Genomic DNA, 21,625 nt, shown 5'->3' with positions numbered 1-21,625 from the left:
TGTGTTTCTTCTATTCTTGGACTACCTGTTACCGACCTGGCTTGCCTCTGGTATTATCTGCTGCCTGATCCTTTGTTTTTGACCCTGGCTTACTCTAAGGACTCTGTTTCTCTTACTCTACTGTGTATGACCCTGGCTTGCTCCTAACTACCCTTCTGCATTCTTCCTGGCTCACCTTCTTGTGTATGACTTTGGCTCTCATCCTGACTTTGCCTCTTCAGTCCTGTGCTACCAGCCTGCTCCTGCATCTTCCTCGGGTGCCACCTTGCCTGTGGTTGCTGCCCTGTTTCAGGATTGGCCTGAAGAAAGAGCGCGGTCGTCTCTCCATCACGACCTGCACGCTCAGGAAATGCGTCGCCAGGAAGTGACGTCATTTTTCAACATCCCGCTTGCCACAGCACTCCAAGCCTCGTTTTCAGGTTACATACACTGCGTCCACTGCAGCCAGCAATTCTAACTAAAAACAGTGGAGATGCCAAAAGGAGCAACGGACTTCTGTGGACTGAAATATAAAAATGACGGAACGAATCATATGATCCATCCTTAATGTTTTTACCTTTCGTGGAATTTGTGAGCGCAAAACTATTTATTTTTCAATAAATTATTGAACTTTTAAGAAAATCTGCACCCAGAGGCACCTCTCTCTTTGTTTTGTTTATGTTTCAGTCATTTGCAAACCTGGTTTCAGTTTCCTTGTGGTGGCAGCCCTGCATGTGGAATCCCCCTAAAGGACTATTTAACCTTATTGGACTTGATGCCTAAACATTCATTGAGACAATTTTCTATGTATTTGCATTATATGTCTATATGCTTTTATGAGGAAATTTCTCCCTCTTTGGTTGATATTACTTTTGGTTCTTTGCGCCTCCACTTGTCTTCTGTTTCAACTACACACCCGCAGCTACGGAGGTCCTGCCATCTGTTCTGACAGCTGATATCTATCCAGTTCTTCTGCACTGCAAACTACTTCCAGTGGATCTACCTAAATTGCACCCGTGCTTCTTGGAGTCTAACACTCCGTTTCCACCTTCAAGGGTGCTAGGCACTTAGTCGCAAGGGAATCCCTCTCATCAAGTTGGCCTCAGACTAGGTATGCGACAGTATCATACAGCCAACACGTTAGAGGCCAAAAGAGGTGCTTCCTCGCTGGAGGCTCTGTGCCAACAAATCACAGGACTTACCCAAGCCGTGAAGAACTTGCAGGATGGCTATTTCCAGTTAGAAGGCTGACTTCAAAATCTCTCTGCCACTGTCCTGTCATCTAACCAAAGTTTGCCAAGTGCTTCTGCAGCGACACCTTCAATGTCCACTGACTGTTCACAGTAACTTCTCCAGTCATGTTGCCACCACCAGAACCCAGGGTCCTTACTCCTGAGCTCTTTTCAGGGGACAGATGAAATTTCAGAATGCCTGTCTGTTGTACTTCGCCCTGCAACCACGGACATTTTTGCTTGAGTCCACAAAAGTGTGGTATCCCTCCTGATTGAGGAACCCCATGTGCCCCTAGTTACAGACTTTGAGAACTATAACAGAGTTCCAGATGAAATCGCCAAAGTGAAGGCAGTTGTGCCAATTGATCCTGTCTTGATGAACTTGTCAAACTGGGTCCACAAGCAATCTGGACATTTGGGGCAGAAAGCAACATATGAATAGGCACAGCAGAGAGGATTGCCTATATCCATGGACATTATAAAGACTGTAATAGGGAACTGTACAGTGTGTGAAGTGCAAAGATGGCCATTGCAAAAGTACTCCACCGGGTCCATTAGGAGGGGTGAGAGGCCTGCAGAGATCTGGCAGATTGACTTCATCTGTCCCCTGCCCTGGGGAAACAATGGGCTGGGATATTGTTGAACTGAAGTGGACACCTATTCAGGACTTATGCTTGTTCATCCTTGCAAACGTGCAGATCAAGCCTCAATGCTTCAACTGCTCCAGAATTTTTTCGTTGCTTATGGTTGTCCCAAACCAGTCCAAAGTGATAACGGCTCACACTTCAGTGGATCAACAGTACAGCAGTGGGCCAAAGATTCTGGACTGTACTGGTTGTGCCACATCCCATACAATCCACAGGCAGCTGGTTTGATTGAAAGATACAATAGGCTATTGAAGGACCAGATACGCAAACTTACACCCACACATACACTAAGGGGGTGGGATCGGGTCCTTACACAGGCAGTCATGTTGTTAAATTCTAGGACAATAGCTAAAAGCACACCATATCAGAGGATGGTAAAGGCTGGGGCACAGATTCCTCAGCTGGAGTGCAGAGTTCAGTATTTATGTAAAATATCTGAAGCTAAAGCCTATCTGGGAATGAGAGGGAATCTGGCAGGGAGGTTTGAAGTTATATTTGCATTGGCAGATGAGCTTCAAGACAGTGGCTGGGGCTCTGACTGGTTAGTGGATACTTCTCAGCAAGAGTGGAAAGTAAGGCTAAATAACATCAAACCTTCCAAAATAAACAGCAGTGGTCTTCTGGGAAATATCAGTATATTTCCTGTCCTCCCTATTGATGTTTTTTGGGAGGGCTAGAAGTGTATACAGGCAGGTAGCAAAGTATTGTTCAGATATCCAGGCAAGAAGCCATTTAGAGGAGAGATTGTAGCTGAAGGGCCGGGATCTACTGTTTATGTATTATTAGAAAGAACAGCTAATCCGCTTTGTTTTCCACTTCACAGGCTGTCTCCGATTTGATCCATAGAAGGACCAGAGAAAAGTGGTTATATGATAGACAGAACGATGGAAGAATGCAAGATCTGTGGAGAGCAAAGCCTTTGATGTATTACAAGCCTGGACTTGTTTCTAAGGGAAATTTAGAATAGACTTTCTAATGAACTTTTAGCCAAAGATGGAAACACCTTCTTAGTGACATAAATATGGGAGGGGCATTCAAGGAAATGTATGTGTAGAAGGAGTTGTTAGTAATGAAGAGATTTTTTATGTGTAGTCTGAGAGAAAAATCAAGGGCGGAATGTGTTGCGTTAGATATAAAATATATGATTTTTTCTATAAGACTGTGATAAAAACTAGTCTGATTGCTATTCTAACAGAGATCAGGTTTGTCTGGGATTTTGCGGGTATTTGTGTGTCTGCAAGTGTGTTAGTGTGGGATTGTGTGGGTGTCAATGTGTTAATTTGGGATTGTATTTGTGGATGTCATTGTGTCCATTTGTGATTGTGTGTGTTTATCTATCAGTATATATATATATGTGTGTGTGTGTGTGTGTGTGTGTCATCATTGCAGCATGCACACATACAATGATATTGCACACAAACAAAAACCATCACAAACACACACAGAACTCATCACAAACACATACTGACATTACACACACAGAGAAACCATGACACCCAAACAATAAAAATTACTTTCTCGAGACGGGGTACTTAGGAAATTCTTTTTAGACTTGTTGGGATACTTCACTGTAAAAGGTTGAGAAACAGTGCTCTAAAGAATAGTTAGAATTTTTGCCAGATGTTATTTCCTTTTGGCAAACCTAATCGATTTGCATTTGCTGTTTATGACCTGCTAGCTGAAGTATTCATTGCCATGTTTGACTGCAAAGTCCCAAGGTAGAGACCTCAGAAAAGTCCCACTTGTGACAGCCTGTCTTACCGATTCCGTTTTTATCGATTAAAGCCTTGTGTGCCGATATAATCGTTACCAAAACCTCCACATTTTTAAAAACGTTTGTAGACCTCTTCTTTTTTGTTGTTTCATAGGTTTCAGGTGAGGCAAGGTAGAGTTTTCTCGGCTTATTCAACATGCATTATTGCTACTACCAGGGATAGGCACAGACCAAGGCTGTGGGAGACGTTTTACAAAGTATGGACCTTATAAGTGAAGGGCACCAAGGTACATTTCAAGTTAAAACCATCAAAAACACTCTGTCTACTAGCAGGGTCCCCACAGATTCACCTTTAGAGCAGGAAAGGGTTCCCATAGATCCCCCTTAAGTCTTACTTTTCATCTGTATATTCTGCAGGTTTTCCTGCACCACACTCCAGGCTCTCCCCCTGCAAAGAATATATACAGGCATACCCCACTTTTAACTACACAATGGGATCAGAGCATTTATGTAAAATTAAAATGTACTTAAAGTAAATCAATATCTTTTTTCACTTCTCAATGTATGTAAATACACTAGCTCTATAGGAAATCTTGGTCAGCTTGACATGGCACTGCTCCCGGTTTTTATCATTTAACATTGGAAAATCTTTGTCAAATTGACATGGCACTGCTCCTGAACCATAAGTGACAGGGACACCAAACTTTGAGAGCAAGTTAAGTGGACCCAGGACTATAACATGGTATATTACTCTTGGTGCTCCCTGATTTTGGTGTCCCTGCCACTTATGGTTCGGGAGCAGTACCATGTTAAGCTGACCAAGATTTCCCACAGATGTCAATGGTAAAAACCGGGAGCAGTTCCATTTCAAGCTGATTTAGACCCATTTCACACTGGGGCATTTTTCGGGCGTTTTTTCAGTCGCTTTAGTGTTAAAAAAAGCGCCTGTAAAGCGCTGGAAAGAAGCTGCAACTGCAATCCCAATGTAAAAGCCTGAGTGCTTTCACACTGAGATCCCTTGGACACTGGGGCGTTTTTCAGGCACTTTAGCTTTAAAAAAAAGCACCTGTAAAACGCCTGAAAGAAGCCGCAACTGCAATCCCAATGTAAAAGACCCGAGTGCTTTCACACTGAGGCGCTGCGCTGACAGGGCGTCAAAAAAAGTCCTGCAAGCAGCTTCTTTGCAGTGCTTTTGGAGCGGTTAATACAAAGCTCCTAAAGTGCCCCTTCCCATTGAAATCAATGGGAAGTGCCTGTAAAATGCCTGAAAAGCGCCTGAAAAGTGCTATTGGCAGCAGCATTTTGGGGGCGCCTTTAACCCTTTATTTGGCCACTAGCAGGGGTTAAAAGTGCCCCAATAACGCTAGAAAAACGCTGGTAAAGCGCTGCTAGTTTAAGCTGCGCTTTACAAGCATTTTTCGGGTGCTGACATTGTGAAAGGACTGCAGATGAGGCTTCTTTCAAGCGCTTTACAGGCGTTTTTTTAATGCTAAAGCGCCTGAAAAATGCCCCAGTGTGAAAGGGGTCTAAGATTTGCCATAAACTCCAATGATAAAATCCGGGAGCAGTGCCATGTCAAGCTGATCAAGATTTGCCATAAACTCCAATGTTAAAAACCAAGAGCAGTGCCATGTCAAGCTGACCAAGATTTTCCGGCAGCCGCCGACCCTGCAAGGGCCGCTTAGGGACACCAGTGTCCTTGTATGGACACCTTGCCAATCCCTGGCTACTACCACTTTGCAAAGGGCTTGCACTAGAGTTGCCAACCATCTACTTTTGAACTGGACTGTTTGGTTTTTTTCAGCCACTGTCTGGTTCTATAATTGCTATGCAGACTGTCCAGCTTCAACACTTTAAATAGCGAACTGGTCTCCACCGCAACCTCCATGAGCACTCTGGTGTAAAGTGCAGGGTTGAGCTGCCAGTTTGACAGCAGGGCTTTGCTTTATGCCTCAGGAGCACTGACAATGGCTCCTGTATTACTGAAGCACACATGTATACTGTTTGCAGGTTTCACTCATGTATGCCAAAAACTTGTACTTTAATGTCAATTTTAATAAACCTGCAAGTCTATTAATAAAAAAAAACTATGGAGATAGTTCTATCAGGGCTGGGCTTCTAGCAGCTCTCTTCTCAGTGCTCAAGGCTGCTCAGCTGTCAGTTAATTACCAGCCACTCATTGTTTCCACAGTGAATCGCCTGATTACCATTACCTGCCTCATTAGTCCAGGCTACAGCCAAGCTGTATGTTGACCAAGCTCAGTGCCTTAGCCTGGTCAACATTTCCATTGTGTCTCTGCTGTGTTCCTGTTATGACTTTGCCTGGCTGACGTTTCTTCTGGTTCCTGATCCTGATCTTTGGCTTCTGACGATGCTGACTCCTGACTTCCTGATCCTGGCTCATCTGATTACTCGTTTTGGTTTCCTAACCCTGGCTTCTGTTTTTGACTACGTTCCTGTATTATTTTTGCTATTAAATTAAAGGTGTAATTTTAACTGCATTTTCTGTCTCTGCCCAGTTTATGGTCCCTGAGAAGTTCCTACTTTTGCTTTCTTGATTCATTCCCCCCTTTCACCCCTTATCTATGTTTTGCACATTTTTTTTTTACAATTTACGTGTAAAGTTTTTCGTTTTTCATATGCTTTGTTCTCTTTTGAAGTGTAACATTAAAAACAATACACACATTTTTTTCAAAAAGCATTTATTTATTTTAAATAATATAATGGTTTGTACCAGAAACATCATTTTCTTCTCTGTTCACGCCTACTTTGGGTGAATGAGCTACAAGAAGTTCTAGTGTATCTCACTGCAGTGGACTAGAATGCAGGAATTACAAATCTAGAGTTAAGAAATCCGAAATGATATCCTATGTAAGTTCTCTTTCAGTATTAATAAAATTCCTAATGGAGCGGAGTAATGAGTAGACTTTGCCAGTATTGCAGCTCTGGTCTGTGCTTGCCTTTGCCAGCACTCATTAGTGGATTTTAACCACTTGCCCTCTGGAAGATTTGACCCCCCTTCATCATGACCAGGTCAACTTTTGCTGTTCAGCACTGCGCTATGTTAACTGACATTTGCATGGTCATGAAACAATGTACACAAACAACATTTATATAATTTTTTTTCACACAAATAGAGCTTTCAATTGGTGGTATTTGATTACCTCTGGGTTTTTATTTTTTGAAATATAAATGCAAAAAGAAGGTCAATTTTGAAAAAAAAAATATATATATTTTTTACTTTCTACTATAAAACATATCCAATAAAAAAAATACATTTCTTCATAAATGTATTCTGCTACATGTCTTTGGTGAAAAAAAAATCCCAACACGTGGATATGGATTGGTTTGGTTGACAGTTACATCGTCTACAAACTATGGGATATACTCTCAAATTTGTATGTTTTTTTTTATATCACTGATGGCAGTAATCAGAGACTTATAGCAGCACTGTGATAATGGGCAATCTCACACTAGCTGACACTGGGGGAAAACTACTAACTGCCACTGACATCACAAGTGACATTTATACCATGATCAGTGCTAATAATATACACTGTCACTGTACTAATGACATTGGGTAGAAAGGGGTTAACACCTAGGGTGATCAAAGAGTTAAATGTGTGCCTAACTATGTGTAACGTGTGTGATATGTGCTGCTTCTACTAAGGCTGGGCCTGATCAAAAGGTTTGTCTGTTTGCTTATGCCCAGGATAGAGGTCTATTTGTCCTTAAAGGGGTTGTAAAGCTTCATTTTTTATTTTCTAAATAGGTTCCTTTAAGCTAGTGAATTGTTGGTTCACTTACCTTTTCCTTCGATTTCTCTTCTAAATGTTTTTTTTCTTTGTCTGAATTTCTCACTTCCTGTTTCTCCTCAGTAAACTTCACACCATCATCCGAGCAGTGTTTAGTCAGCCAGAACAGCTTATTGAATAGGTTACCGAGCAGGAACAGGAAGTAATTCAGACAAAGAAAACAAAGAAAAAAAACATTTAAAAGGCAAATCTAAGGAAAAAGGTAAGTGGACCAACAATGCACTAGCTTAAAGGAACCTATTTAGAAAATAAAAAATGAACCTTTACAACCCCTTTAACTTCTGTCTGACCACTCATGCCTTGGGTTTTCCTGTGAACTATTTGGATTATGTTTGTTCTTAGCTTTTCTTTGCTTATATTGGCCAGTTATCTGTTTTTGTCCATCATTGCATCTTATATCTGTGCCTGTCCTGGTCATCAGTCTACTATCTGTCATTATTTTGTCCAAAGATTTGCTGCAGGCTCTGTCCTGTCTGTTCTCGACTATTGGCCCTACTGAAATCTCTGACAACCAAATTTCCAAACCCAACAAAAAATAGTGTGCTCAGTGACTGCAAGACCTAAAGCAAGATGAACACTTATCAGTAAATACATACAGTATACTCAGAGATCGAGGGGCAACAAAGGAGAGCCTTACCATTATTGGAAACAACTGGTCACGTGACCACGTAGAACCCGGCAGAGCCACAAAGATTAGCTTCATGGAAGGAGGGGACCATAGATTGTACCTCGTATAAGGCATAGTGCAAAATAAGCAGATCATCATAGGAAACACGAGCAATGGAAAGCAAATGTTAAGGATTTGTTTGTGGGTCAAATGTGGTGACCTGGGAGAAGTATTAAAGAAGCATTAGATTTGTAAAGGCCAAAGAATGCGAATCAACATATCTAGATCAGGATCATTTATTAGTTGGAATGCTCATACCACTAAGGAGAAAATGCATGGTTTCAGAATGGTAAGAGACACTTAAAGTGGTTGTAAACCCTTACAAACCACGTTGACCTACAGGTAAGCCTAGATTAAGGCTTACCTGTAGGTCCAAGAAATATCTCCTAAACCTATATGGTTTATGAGATATTTGCCCGAAAACAGGCACCGCTGTCTACGGTCGCATGCGCCGTAGACAGCGGCGCGCAGGCGCACTGTGCGCGGCATTCTCAACGATGGAGCTGCCACGCGTGTCGGCTCCCTTGCGCATGCGCGGGAGTGACGTCATTGCGGCTTCGCCGAATGACAGCGGCGGAGCTGCGAGACCCCACCAAGAAGATGGACGCTCCGGACTACAGGGGACAGCGGCAACTTCGCTGGCTCCTGTGTCAGGTAAGTGACACATAATGGACTACTATGCGATGCATAGTAGTCCATTATGCTTTGCCTTTGCAGGGAATGAAAGAGGAAGTAAACTCATCAGGGTTTACTTCCTCTTTAAGGTGTTTATAAACCCTAACGATGAATTCCTCTTATTTGTTTCTTTTTAGTTTGTTAAATGTACCATTAAATGCATTTTGGTCTATATGTTCAGTGCAGTAAGTGAGTGTGATCACTCTAGACAAGAATTGTATTACTGGCAGGATCAGCGGGGGGGGGGGGGAGAAGAAGAAAAACTAAAAAAAGAACATTTTTTCGACCACATTTAAGGACCCACCACACTACAAAGTGCGTGATCTTTGTTCTTGGTACAGTTATGTTTCAAATAGATGCTACCAATTTGGGGAGAAGATTCACTTGGGAGAATATTTGATGGTCTTGTTGATAGTTACAGTTTTTTTGTAGATTTTTCATCATAATTATTTCAGGATCTTCAGAATCACACCTGCTTACAATCTTTTATTATAGAGGCCAACTCCTAAAGTCTTCTGTATACATTTGCGAAAAGCTTTATCTCTTAACCCATAAATTAAGGGCCCAAGAAATCTTGGAAAGCACATAAACACCAAGTAAGCTATAAACTGTATGATGATTTTAAATTCAGTAAAACGATCTTCAACTGTTGAAGAAGTCAAAGATATGATGTAAAGAAGGAGCTGAAATGCGTGTAGTAGAACCGTTTTAGATGCCTTAAGGGCAGAAGACTTCCCAGAGCTAATTTTTAATGCCACCATTAAAATTCTGATATATGTACATAATAAGACAAGTCCTACCGATGCTAAGCTCAGCAAGGTTTTGCTAATTCCTACTAAGCTTTGAACGGGGCTGACGATTAGTACATACCTGTTACATACCACATAATTACCAAAAAAATCTCTGTTCACAGCTTTAGCTAATAAGAGGAAATCTACAACTTTAAGAGTCAGTGAAATCATCCATAGCACTACCACTGTTATGTTAGACCTTTGTGTGGTACAGAGTTTCACGTGTCTTAAAGGAAAACACACTGAAATATAGCGCTCCAGGGCCATTGCTGCCAAGATATATGGAGTTATCAAGAAGGTAGTTTCTACAATGGCCACTAAGATATAGCAGATGGAGATAAGCATGGTTAGAGAAAGCTGAGAGGCCATCAACAACAGGAATCCAACCAGGAGGTACAAGGTATCATACATGAGCATGTGAAAGAACAGAATGTAACGAGAGGTCTCACGAATATGGGGAGTGTTGACGTAGACTCGGATTATGACAGTGATGAAGTAAAGGAAGACACACAAGAAGACAACAGATGGTACAACAAGTGCCAGCCTTACTGAAAGCGGTAATTTGTTCTGTATAGATGTCGAATTAGACATGGCTGAGACAATGCCAAGATGTCTATCTTTTTTTAGTAAAATTCTTTAGCTGTGAAGAAAAATAAAATGAATAGTTGTGATTGATTGGGTGGTTGGCTGGCTGGTAAGATAGTCGGTATACAGATAAATGTAGATACCAGCTGTTTAATTGATAACTGCATTTTTTTAAATGGTACAGTTATTCATTCTGTTTAGGAACCCTGGTGAAAATAAGCCTACTCATCCCAGATTTGTCCTTCCCCAAATGTCACCACTATTGATTATTCATTCTTCCTGTTATCATAACCTGCACACTTTTATCCTGTACATTCTCTCCAGTCTCATACACATCATACACATCTCTCTTAAAAATGCTACCCAGTGTCATATCCTACAAACCCCTGTACATACTTCCCTGTAGCCTACATTGCACACTGTCATACCCTCTGCACTCCTCTTCTGTGTGTACTTCCTGCTGTCATATCCTCCACATTACTCTTCTACACATACTAGCCACCATCATACCCTCTACATGTTTCCAACACCTTTTTCCTTTACATACTGCCCACCATCATACCCTCCACACTTCTCTCTTGTAAATACTGCCCACCATCATACCCTCAACACTCCTCTCCTATACATACTGCCCCATCATACCCTCCACCCTCCTCTCCTGTACATACTGCCCACCATCATACCCTCAACACCTTTTTCCTGTACATACTGCCCCCATCATACCCTCCACAGTTCTCTCCTGCATATAATGCCAAACATCATACCCACCACACTTCTCTCCTGTACATACTGCCCTCCATCATACCCACCACACTCCTCTCCTGTACATACTAGCCACCATCATACCCTCCACACTTCTCCTCTGTACATACTGCTTACTGTCATACCCTCCACACTCCTCTCCTGTATGCATTGGCCACCATCATACCCTTTACAGTTCTCTCCTGTAGGCATTGGCCACCATCATACCCTCCACAGTTCTCTCCTGTACATACTGGTAATCATCATACCCTCCACACTCCTCTCCTGTACATACTGCCAACCATCATACCCTCAACACCTTTTTCCTGTACATACTGCCCACCATCATTCCCTCTACACTTCTCTTCTATACATACTGCCCAACATCATACCCTCCACCCTCCTCTCCTGTACATACTGCCCCATCATACCCTCCCCTCCTCTCCTGTACATACTGTCCCATCATACCCTCCACCCTCCTCTCCTGTACATACTGCCCCCATCATGCCCTCCACAGTTCTCTCCTGCACATAATGCCAAACATCATACCCACCACACTTCTCTCCTGTACATACTGCCCTCCATCATACCCACCACACTCCTCTCCTGTACATACTACCCACCATCATACCCTTCACAGTTCCCCTATGTACATAATGCCCACCATCATACCCACCACACTTCTCTCCTGTACTTACTGCCCTCCATCATACCCACCACACTCCTCTCCTGTACATACTACCCACCATCATACCCTTCACAGTTCCCCTATGTACATAATGCCCACCATCATACCCTCCACACTTCTCCTCTGTACATACTGCCCACTGTCATACCCTCCACACTCCTCTCCTGTACGCATTGGCCACCATCATACCCTCTACAGTTCTCTCCTGTACGCATTGGCCATCATCATACCCTCCTCACTTCTCTCCTGTACATACTGGCAATCATCATACCTTCCACACTTCTCTCCTGTACATACTGCCAACCATCATACCCTCCACAGTTCTCTTCTGTACATACTGCTAACCGTCATACCCTCCACACTTCTCTCCTGTACATACTGTCCAACATCATATTCTCCACACTCCTCTCCTCTACATACTGCCCACCATCATACCCTCCACCCTCCTCTCCCCCACATACAGCCCCCACAATACCGTCCACACTTCTCTGCTGTACATACTGCCCACCATCATACCCTCAACACCTTTTTCCTGTACATACTGTCCACCATCATACCCTCCCCACTTCTCTCCTGTACATACTGCCCGCCACCATACTCTCAACACTCCTCTCCTATACATACTGCCCCCCATCATACCCTCCACCCTCCTCTCTTGTAATACCACCCCATCATACCCACCACCCTCCTCTCCTGTTTATACTGCCCACTGCCATACCCGCTGCATTTCTCTTCTGTACATACTGCCCACCATAATACCCTCCACAGTTCTCCTCTGTACATAATGCCCACCATCATCCCCTCCACACTTCTCCTCTGTACATTCTGCCCACTGTCATACCCTCTACACTCCTCTCCTATACATACTGCCCCATCATATCCTCCACAATCCTCTCCTGTATGCATTGGCCAGGATCATACCCTCCACACTCCTCTCTTGTGCATACTGCCAACCATTATACCCTCCACACTTCTTTCCTGTACATACTGCCCACCACCATACCCTCCACAGTTCTCCTCTGTACATAATACCCACCATCAAACCCTCCACACTTCTCCTCTGTACATACTGCCCACTGTCATACCCTCCACACTCCTCTCCTGTACGCATAGGCCACCATCATACCCTCCACAGTTCTTTCCTGTACATACTGCCAATCATCATACCCTCCACACTCCTCTCCTGTATATACTGCCCACCATCGTACCCGCCACACTTCTCTCCTGTACATACTGCCCACCATCATACCTGCCACACTTCTCTCCTGTACATACTGCCCATCCTCATACCCTCCACACTTCTTTGTACATACTGCCCACTGTCATACCCTCCACACTCCTCTCCTATACATATTGCCCCATCATACCCTTCACACTCCTCTCCTGTACATACTGCCCACCATCATACCCTCCACACTTCTCTCCTGTACATACTGCCCATCATCATACCTGCCATACTTCTTTCCTGTACATACTACCCACCATCATACCCTCCACAGTTCTCCTCTGTACATACTGCCCACCATCATACCCTCCACACTTCTCTCCTGTAAATACTGCCCGCCATCATACTCTCAACACTCCTTTCCTATACATACTGCCCCATCATACCATCCACACTCCTCTCCTATACATACTGCCCCATCATACCCTTCACACTCCTCTACTGTACATACAGCCCACTGCCATACCCTCCACACTTCTCACCTCTACATACTGCCCCCATCATACGCTCCACACACCTCTCCTGTACATACTGCCCACCGTCATACCCTCACACTCCTCTCTTGCACATACTACTAACTATAATGCACTCTGCATAAAGTCATTTAAAGTACATAAATATTGCTTATTTATTACTTTTAGAAACATAATTCTAATATTTGGTTAATGTGGGGTATGGTTATGATGAAACACTTACCTCTGTGATGTTCAGTCATCACTATTGTACACAGAAGTCTTGGTACCTATTGATGAATCTACTGTAAAATCCCAGGAATTGCCTGCTATTTATTATTTGTGCCATACTTTTTTTTTTTGGTCAGCCAATCATTAGAAGATAAGTTGACTTATATTACATCATTTGCTCCAGTCTATGAGGGTTCATCAGTGTCCCTTGTGTTACTATCCTTGTCCCAGAACAGAGGTCCCTATAGACAGATGTCTTCTACAATGACTCATTGAGTGTGCAGTAACACATTTAACATCCAAATGTGTTTTTTATCAGTATTTCTGTCCACACAATGAATTATCAGCCATAGCATTATGACCACTGACAAGTAAAGTGAAAAACAATGATTATCTTGTTACAATGGCACCTGAAAGTAGGTGTATATTAGGCAACAAGTAAACATTTTGTCCCTGAAGTTGATTTGTTGAAAGCAGAAAAAATTGGCAAGTGTAAGGATCTGAGCAACTTAGACAAGAGCCAAATTGTAATGGCTAGATGACTGGCCATATTATTTAGAACCCCCAAACATTATATACATTTTCCAGACACCCTAGAGAATAAAATGGTCGCTGCAATACTTTATGTCACACCGTATTTGCACAGCGGTCTTACAAGCGCAAATTTTGTAGAAAAAATAGACTTTTTTAAATAAAAAAATAAGAAAAAAAAGTAAATTTAGCCCAATTTTTTATATTGTGAAAGATAATGTTACGCTGAGTAAACTGATACCCAACATGTCACGCTTCAAAATTGTGCCCACTCATGGAATGTAGACATACTTTGCCACTTAAAAATTTCCATTGGCAACGTTTAAAAATTTCCACAGGTTACCAGTTTTGAGTTACAGAGAGGTCTCATACTAGAATTATTGCTCTTGCTCTAACGATCGCGGTGATATCTCAAATGTGTTGTTTGAACACCATTTTCATATGTGGGTGTGACTTACGTATGTGTTCGTTTCTGCGCGTGAGCTCAGGGTTTTAAATTATATATTTTTTTCTTATTTGTTTAATTTTTATTTTTTTTGTCTTTTATTCTATTTATTCAGATTTATTCTATCCACGACCCATCTTCAATATTCTTACCGAGGGAAGGAGGTTGTTGGCCAAGATCTCACGATACATGGCCCCATCCATCCTCCCCTTAATACGGTGCAGTCGTCCTGTCCCCTTTGCAGAAGAGCATCCCCAAAGAATGATGTTTCCACCTCCATGCTTCACGGTTGGGATGGTGTTCTTGTGGTTGTATTCATCCTTCTTTTTCCTCCAAACACGGCGAGTGGAGTTTAGACCAAGAAGCTAAATTTTTGTCTCATCAGACCACATGACCTTCTCCCATTCCTCCTCTGGATCATCCAGATGGTCATTGGCAAACTTCAGATGGGCCTGGATATGCGCTGGCTTGAGCAGGGGGACCTTGCGTGCACTGCAGGATTTTAATTCATGGCGGCGTAGTGTGTTACTAATGGTTTACTTTGAGAATGTGGTCCCACCTCTCTTCAGGTCATTGACCAGGTCCTGCCATGTAGTTCTGGGCTGATCCCTCACCTTCCTCATGATCATTGATGCCCCACAAGGGGAGATCTTGCATGGAGCCCCAGACCGAGGATGATTGATCGCCATCTTGAACTTCTTCCATTTTCTAATAATTGCGCCAACAGTTGTTACCTTCTCACCAAGCTGCTTGCCTATGGTCCTGTATCCCATCCCAGCAGCCTTGTGAAAGTCTACAATTTTATCCCTGATATCCTTACACAGCTCTCTGGTCTTGGCCATTGTGGGGAGGTTGGAGTCTGTTTGATTGAGAGTGTGGACAGGTGTCTTTTATACGGGTAACAAGTTCAAACGGGTACAGTTAATACAGGTAATGAGTGGAGAACAGGAGGGCTTCTTACTGTTTGGTAGGTGATCAAATACTTAAGTCATGCAATAAAATGCTAATTAATTTTTTTTTAAAATCATAAAATGAGATTTTGCGGATTTTTGTTTTAGATTGATTCCGTCTCTCACAGTTGAAGAGTCCCTATGATAAAAATTACAGACCTCTACATGCTTTGTAAGTAGGAAACCATGCAAAATCGTCAGTGTATCAAATACTTTTTCTCCCCACTGTATATTTGAGTGTCATCAGCATAGAAGTGACAATTAAGCCCATGTGATCTAAACAGTTTACCAAGTGGAAACATGTAGATGCTAAAAAGTAAGGAACCCAAGACTGAGCCCTGAGGAACACTGTACTTGACTGGGCCAACTTCAGACTGGAATCCACCAAGAGAAACAAAGTGACAGCGATCAGTGAGATAGATATGACTTAATCCATTTCAGAGCCAATTCTGAGACTCCAAACTTATAAGGAAATCTTTGTGAAAATAGGGTAAAGTCCAGGTCAGGACAGAGGTCATTGAAACTATGGTCATCACCAGGAGATCTACAATGTGGTCCTGTTCCAGAAACAACTGTAAAATGTTAGGTTTCTTTTGATGTCTTGTGGTGATAGCAATGGTCCCCCGGACATAAATTAGCAGTGAACCTCATAGATGGGAGTTTGGAAGGTACAAAGACAAGGGGGGCAGATGATGGTATTGCTGTTCACAAATTGGTTAACATGCCTGGCAATTATCAGGAGAACCCAAAATTCACCACTACAGACACATTAATACACACATTAATTCTCAAGATTTCCCCACTCAAAACATACAGGCTTGTGAGAAACCTTGCTCCCGCCACCTCCAGTCAGTGTACTCTGCACTCAACTAGACTGGCACACAGGCTTTCCTTGTGATCTCACTCGTACTAATGACACTAGGTAGGAAGGGGTTAACATCTAGGGTGGTCAAAGGGATAAATATGTGCCTAACTATGTGAAATGTGTGTGATATGTGCTGCTTTTACAGCACAGTGGGCTCACATTCTCCCTGCCCAGGAACATGCATTGCGTACTAAGTATGTAATCCAGCACAGGGAGGCCGCTTTACCACTCACTGTACATCCTCGTGATGTGGTCGGCAAGCAGTTAAACTTGTCAACAGACCTGTGTATATGTTCAGCAAGCACTGAACTTATTCTCTCTGGAGAAGAGACGCTTGAGAGGGGATATGATTTCAATTTACAAATACCGTACTGGTGACCCCACAATAGGGATAAAACTTTTCTGCGAAAGGGGGTTTAACAAGACTGGTGGCCACTCAAAATTAGAAGAAAAGAGGTTTAACCTTAAACTACGTAGAGGGTTCTTTACTGTAAGAGCAGCAAGGATGTGGAATTCTCTTCCACAGGTGGTGGTCTCAGTGGGCGGCATCGATAGTTTCCAGAAACTATTAGATAAGCACCCGAACGACCACAACATACAGCGATATACAATGTAATACTGACATATAATCACTAGGGATGAGCTTCGTGTTGGTCCGCTTTGTTCTTTGGTGTGGGTCTTTGAGGTACGCTTGCCAACGAGCTGCATGGCAGGTCAACATATGTCTGGTCAAGCATGTGGTGCCCAAGCGGCTGATGTTTTGGCCACGTGAGATACGCTTGAGACATATGTTGCAAATAGCAGCGGTGCGATCTGATGCACTCGTCTCAAAAAAGGCCCACACCAAAGAACTTTTAGAATAACGCGCAGAGGCAGCGATCTGCACAGGCGGAGCTCTGTGGTGTGATTCAGTCAGTGTGCTGCCCCTAAGCTGGCCCCCGGAGGGCATCCTGCCTCGTTGGACATGTGCCTCCTCCTCCTCCTCCTCCTCCCTCCTTCCAGGCACCCACGTGGAGTCAGTGCCCTCATCATCCCCTCCCTCTTCATCGCTGTAGCAAACCTGGCAGTATGCTGCAGCTTGTGGAACATGACTGCCAGATTGCTGTCCTTCTTGAGCATCCCCTCTCTCTGCGCTCACGCTACTGCCTTCCTCTAGCTGAGTGTCATCATCAGAGCCCACCAAACACTGGGCATCCTCCTGGAGCATGTACCCAACACTGTGCTCAAAGAGTTCAGGAGACTCCTCAAGAGGACGTGGTGGGTCTAGGGAAGGAGTCACTGATGATGACATTGAGAGGAGGGAAGACGATGCGTTGGCAGCTGCTTTGCTACTACCCTGAGAATGGGTGAGAGAGGATGAGGAGGATGAAGAGTGCTTGGTCATCCACTCTACCAAGTCGTTGGCATGTTGCGGTTCAACATGTCCAGCTGCCGAAAAGAAGGACAAGCATGTCCCATGGCCACGTGCTGATGACAATGCACCGCGTCCACGACCAGCACTGTTGTCTCTAGACACAGAGCCTGCTTGCCCTCTTTTATCGGCTCGCGCCTGTCTGCCTCTCCTTGCTGGCCTTCCAGACATGGTAATGGCCTGAAGGGAGTTGGGTAAAACAGCAGTTGGGTAGTTTATGTTGTGCTGGAGGCACACAACACCCACTAACTCCTGCAGATGCCTTTTTTATAGAACAGCAGAGATAAAGGGGTATATACAGATGTATACTGTGCTGTGCTGGAGGCACAGACAACTTCCAATAACTCCTGCAGATGGCAATTGGGCTCAAATAGAGCGTACATTCGACTCGAACATTGGCTGTTCGTCCGTTCGGCGAAATCCGAACACTTGGTCCGTTCGCATCACAATTCGCGTGGCGCTCACGGCCCACAATGCACTGCGATGGCGCAGTGCATTGCTGGCTCATGATTGGCCAAGCATGCACTGTGACCCCGCATGCTTGGCCAATCGCAGCGCCAGCAGCGAGGAGAGCCATGATTGGCCACAGGCAGGATGCCTGTGGCCAATCATAGCTCAGGCTGTGTAGTGCATGCCCCACACTATATAAGGCCGCCATTGCGGCGGCCTCGTGTAGTGTGTTGGCGTCTGAAGCAGTGGGTGTTCTGTGTACCTTCAACACAGTACACACCGATCGTTTTTGGCTGATTTCCTATCTTGCTGTTGTGTAGTGGTTATTGTCTGTGCCCTGACCGCAGTATACACCACTATATTCACTGTTCACTTCACTATATTTATATATCTTTAATAATAGAGCTTGCAGTCAGTAGTGTTAGGAGATAGTGCGTGCTGTCTGCGTGCTCTGTACCCAGTACATACCGCTATATCCACCTACATAGCTGTTCTCTATTTGAGCCCAATTGCCATCTGCAGGAGTTATTGGAAGTTGTGTGTGCCTCCAGCACAGCACAGTATACATCTGTATATACCCCTTTATCTCTGCTGTTTTCTGGTTATTGTCTGCGTGCCCTGACCGCAGTATACACCGCGATATTCACCTCACCTATATAGCTAGTGATCTATCTTTAATAATAGAGCTTGCAGTCAGTAGTGTTAGGAGATAGTGCGTGCTGTCTGTGTGCTCTGTACCCAGTACATACCGCTATATCCACCTACATAGCTGTTCTCTATTTGAGCCCAATTGCCATCTGCAGGAGTTATTGGAAGTTGTCTGTGCCTCCAGCACAGCACAGTATACATCTGTATATACCCCTTTATCTCTGCTGTTCTATAAAAAAGGCATCTGCAGGAGTTAGTGGGTGTTGTGTGCCTCCAGCACAACATAAACTACCCAACTGCTGTTTTACCCAACTCCCTTCAGGCCAGTACCATGTCTGGAAGGCCAGCAAGGAGAGGCAGACAGGCGCGAGCCGATAAAAGAGGGCAAGCAGGCTCTGTGTCTAGAGACAACAGTGCTGGTCGTGGACGCGGTGCATTGTCATCAGCACGTGGCCATGGGACATGCTTGTCCTTCTTTTCGGCAGCTGGACATGTTGAACCGCAACATGCCAACGACTTGGTAGAGTGGATGACCAAGCACTCTTCATCCTCCTCATCCTCTCTCACCCAGTCTCAGGGTAGTAGCAAAGCAGCTGCCAACGCATCATCTTCCCTCCTCTCAATGTCATCATCAGTGACTCCTTCCCTAGACCCACCACGTCCTCTTGAGGAGTCTCCTGAACTCTTTGAGCACAGTGTTGGGTACATGCTCCAGGAGGATGCCCAGTGTTTGGTGGGCTCTGATGATGACACTCAGCTAGAGGAAGGCAGTAGCGTGAGCGCAGAGAGAGGGGATGCTCAAGAAGGACAGCAATCTGGCAGTCATGTTCCACAAGCTGCAGCATACTGCCAGGTTTGCTACAGCGATGAAGAGGGAGGGGATGATGAGGGCACTGACTCCACGTGGGTGCCTGGAAGGAGGGAGGAGGAGGAGGAGGAGGCACATGTCCAACGAGGCAGGATGCCCTCCGGGGGCCAGCTTAGGGGCAGCACACTGACTGAATCACACCACAGAGCTCCGCCTGTGCAGATCACTGCCTCTGCGCGTTATTCTAAAAGTTCTTTGGTGTGGGCCTTTTTTGAGACGAGTGCATCAGATAGCACCGCTGCTATTTGCAACATATGTCTCAAGCGTATCTCACGTGGCCAAAACATCAGCCGCTTGGGCACCACATGCTTGACCAGACATATGTTGACCTGCCATGCAGCTCGTTGGCAAGCGTACCTCAAAGACCCACACCAAAGAACAAAGCGGACCTCTCCTTGCTCCTCATCAGCTGGCATCTCCAACCCCACTAGACCTTCAGTCCTCTCTGAAACCTGCTCTGAGAGGAATGAAGGTGTAGAATTAGGTGTGTCACAGCCAAGTGCTTCCGGGAACTCTGCTAGCGGTACACCCACGTCCGATTATAGCAGGCAAATGTCCCTGCCCCAGCTGCTGGACCGGCGGAAGAAGTTTACTCCCAGCCATCCACATGCCCAGCGGTTGAATGCTAGCTTGGCTAAATTGCTAGCACTTCAACTGCTGCCTTTTCAGTTGAGTTTGTACAATGTGCGGTTCCTCAGTGGCAGGTCCCCAAACGCCACTTTTTCTCACGGAAGGCGATTCCGGCTCTCTACCGGCATGTGGAAGGCAATGTCCTTGCCTCGCTGGACAGGGCGGTCAGCGGTAAGGTGCATATTACCACTGACTCATGGTCCAGCAGGCATGGACAGGGACGTTACCTGTCTTTCACGGCCCATTGGGTCACTCTTCTGGCTGCTGGGAAGGATGCAGGACAAGGTGCAGTAGTGTTGGAGGTTGTTCCGCCACCACGCCTCCAAAATGCTACTATTGGTTGTGACACACCTCTCTCCTCCACCCCCTCCTCTTCTTCTTCCTCCATGGCCTCTTCCAGTACTCTGTCCTCAGAACCAGCGGTGCTTCGTAGGCGTTCCAGGGGCTACGCAAGTACGCAGGCAAAACGATGCCATGCCGTGCTTGGGCTGGTTTGTTTGGGGGACAGGAGCCACACTGGGGCGGATGTTTTGTCAGCTCTGCAGGGGCAGGCCGAGAGGTGGTTGACGCCACGCCAGCTTAAGCCAGGAATGGTGGTTTGCGACAATGGCACCAACCTCCTCTCCGCCCTCCGACAGGGACAACTGACCCATGTGCCCTGTGTAGCTCACGTCCTTAACCTGGTGGTGCAGCGGTTCTTGGGCAGGTACCCCGGCTTACAGGATGTCCTGAAGCAGGCCAGGAAAGTCTGTGTGCATTTACGCCGATCATTTAATGCCTATGCTCGGCTGGCTGAGCTCCAAAAGGAGTTGAACCTGCCCAAGAACCGCCTTATATGTGACATGCCCACCAGATGGAACTCAACATTGGCCATGCTGCAGCGGCTGCGCACGCAGCAGAGGGCCATCAATGAGTACCTGTGCGACTACGGCACCAGGACAGGGTCAGGGGAGCTCGCTTTTTTCTCACCATGCCAGTGGGGCATGATCAGGGATGCATGCACTGTCCTGTCACCGTTTGAGGAGGCCACAAGGATGGTGAGCAGTGACAGTGCATGCATCAGTGACACTGTACCTCTTGTCCACCTCTTGGAGCATACGCTGCGTGGAATAATGGACAGGGCACTTGAGGCAGAACAGAGGCAGGAAGAGGAGGACTTCCTTGCCTCTCAAGGCCCCCTTTATCCAGACAGTGTTCCTGCTGTGCCACCCATCACACAGGAAGAGGATGAGGAGTAGGAAGAGGAGGAGGAGGATGATTGTGTCAGCATGGAGGTGGAGGCTGGCACTCAGCAGCAGCAGCAGCAGCAGCAGCAGCAGCAGTCTTGTAGGGATGATTTACAGTCCCAAGAAACACGTGGACTTGTACGTGGCTGGGAGGAGGTA

General features: G+C 45.0%; 1 protein-coding gene across 1 annotated transcript; it reads right to left on the bottom strand.

The window, feature by feature from the left end:
* Positions 1 to 9,054: 9,054 nt before the first annotated feature.
* Positions 9,055 to 10,147, bottom strand: LOC143926931 (odorant receptor 131-2-like). The gene has a single exon (XM_077450966.1). The coding sequence runs from the start codon at positions 10,109 to 10,111 to the stop codon at positions 9,206 to 9,208; it is 906 nt and encodes a 301-aa protein (XP_077307092.1). The 5' UTR covers positions 10,112 to 10,147; the 3' UTR covers positions 9,055 to 9,205.
* Between the last annotated feature and the right edge of the window lie 11,478 nt (positions 10,148 to 21,625).

The sequence above is a fragment of the Lithobates pipiens genome, unplaced genomic scaffold, assembly GCF_037356315.1.
Source record: "Lithobates pipiens isolate NorthernLeopardFrog02 unplaced genomic scaffold, aLitPip1_a1.2 Scaffold_23, whole genome shotgun sequence".
Taxonomy (NCBI): Eukaryota; Metazoa; Chordata; class Amphibia; order Anura; family Ranidae; genus Lithobates; species Lithobates pipiens.
The sequence above is the reverse complement of the archived record's forward strand: the minus strand, read 5'-3'. Positions and strand labels throughout refer to the sequence as shown.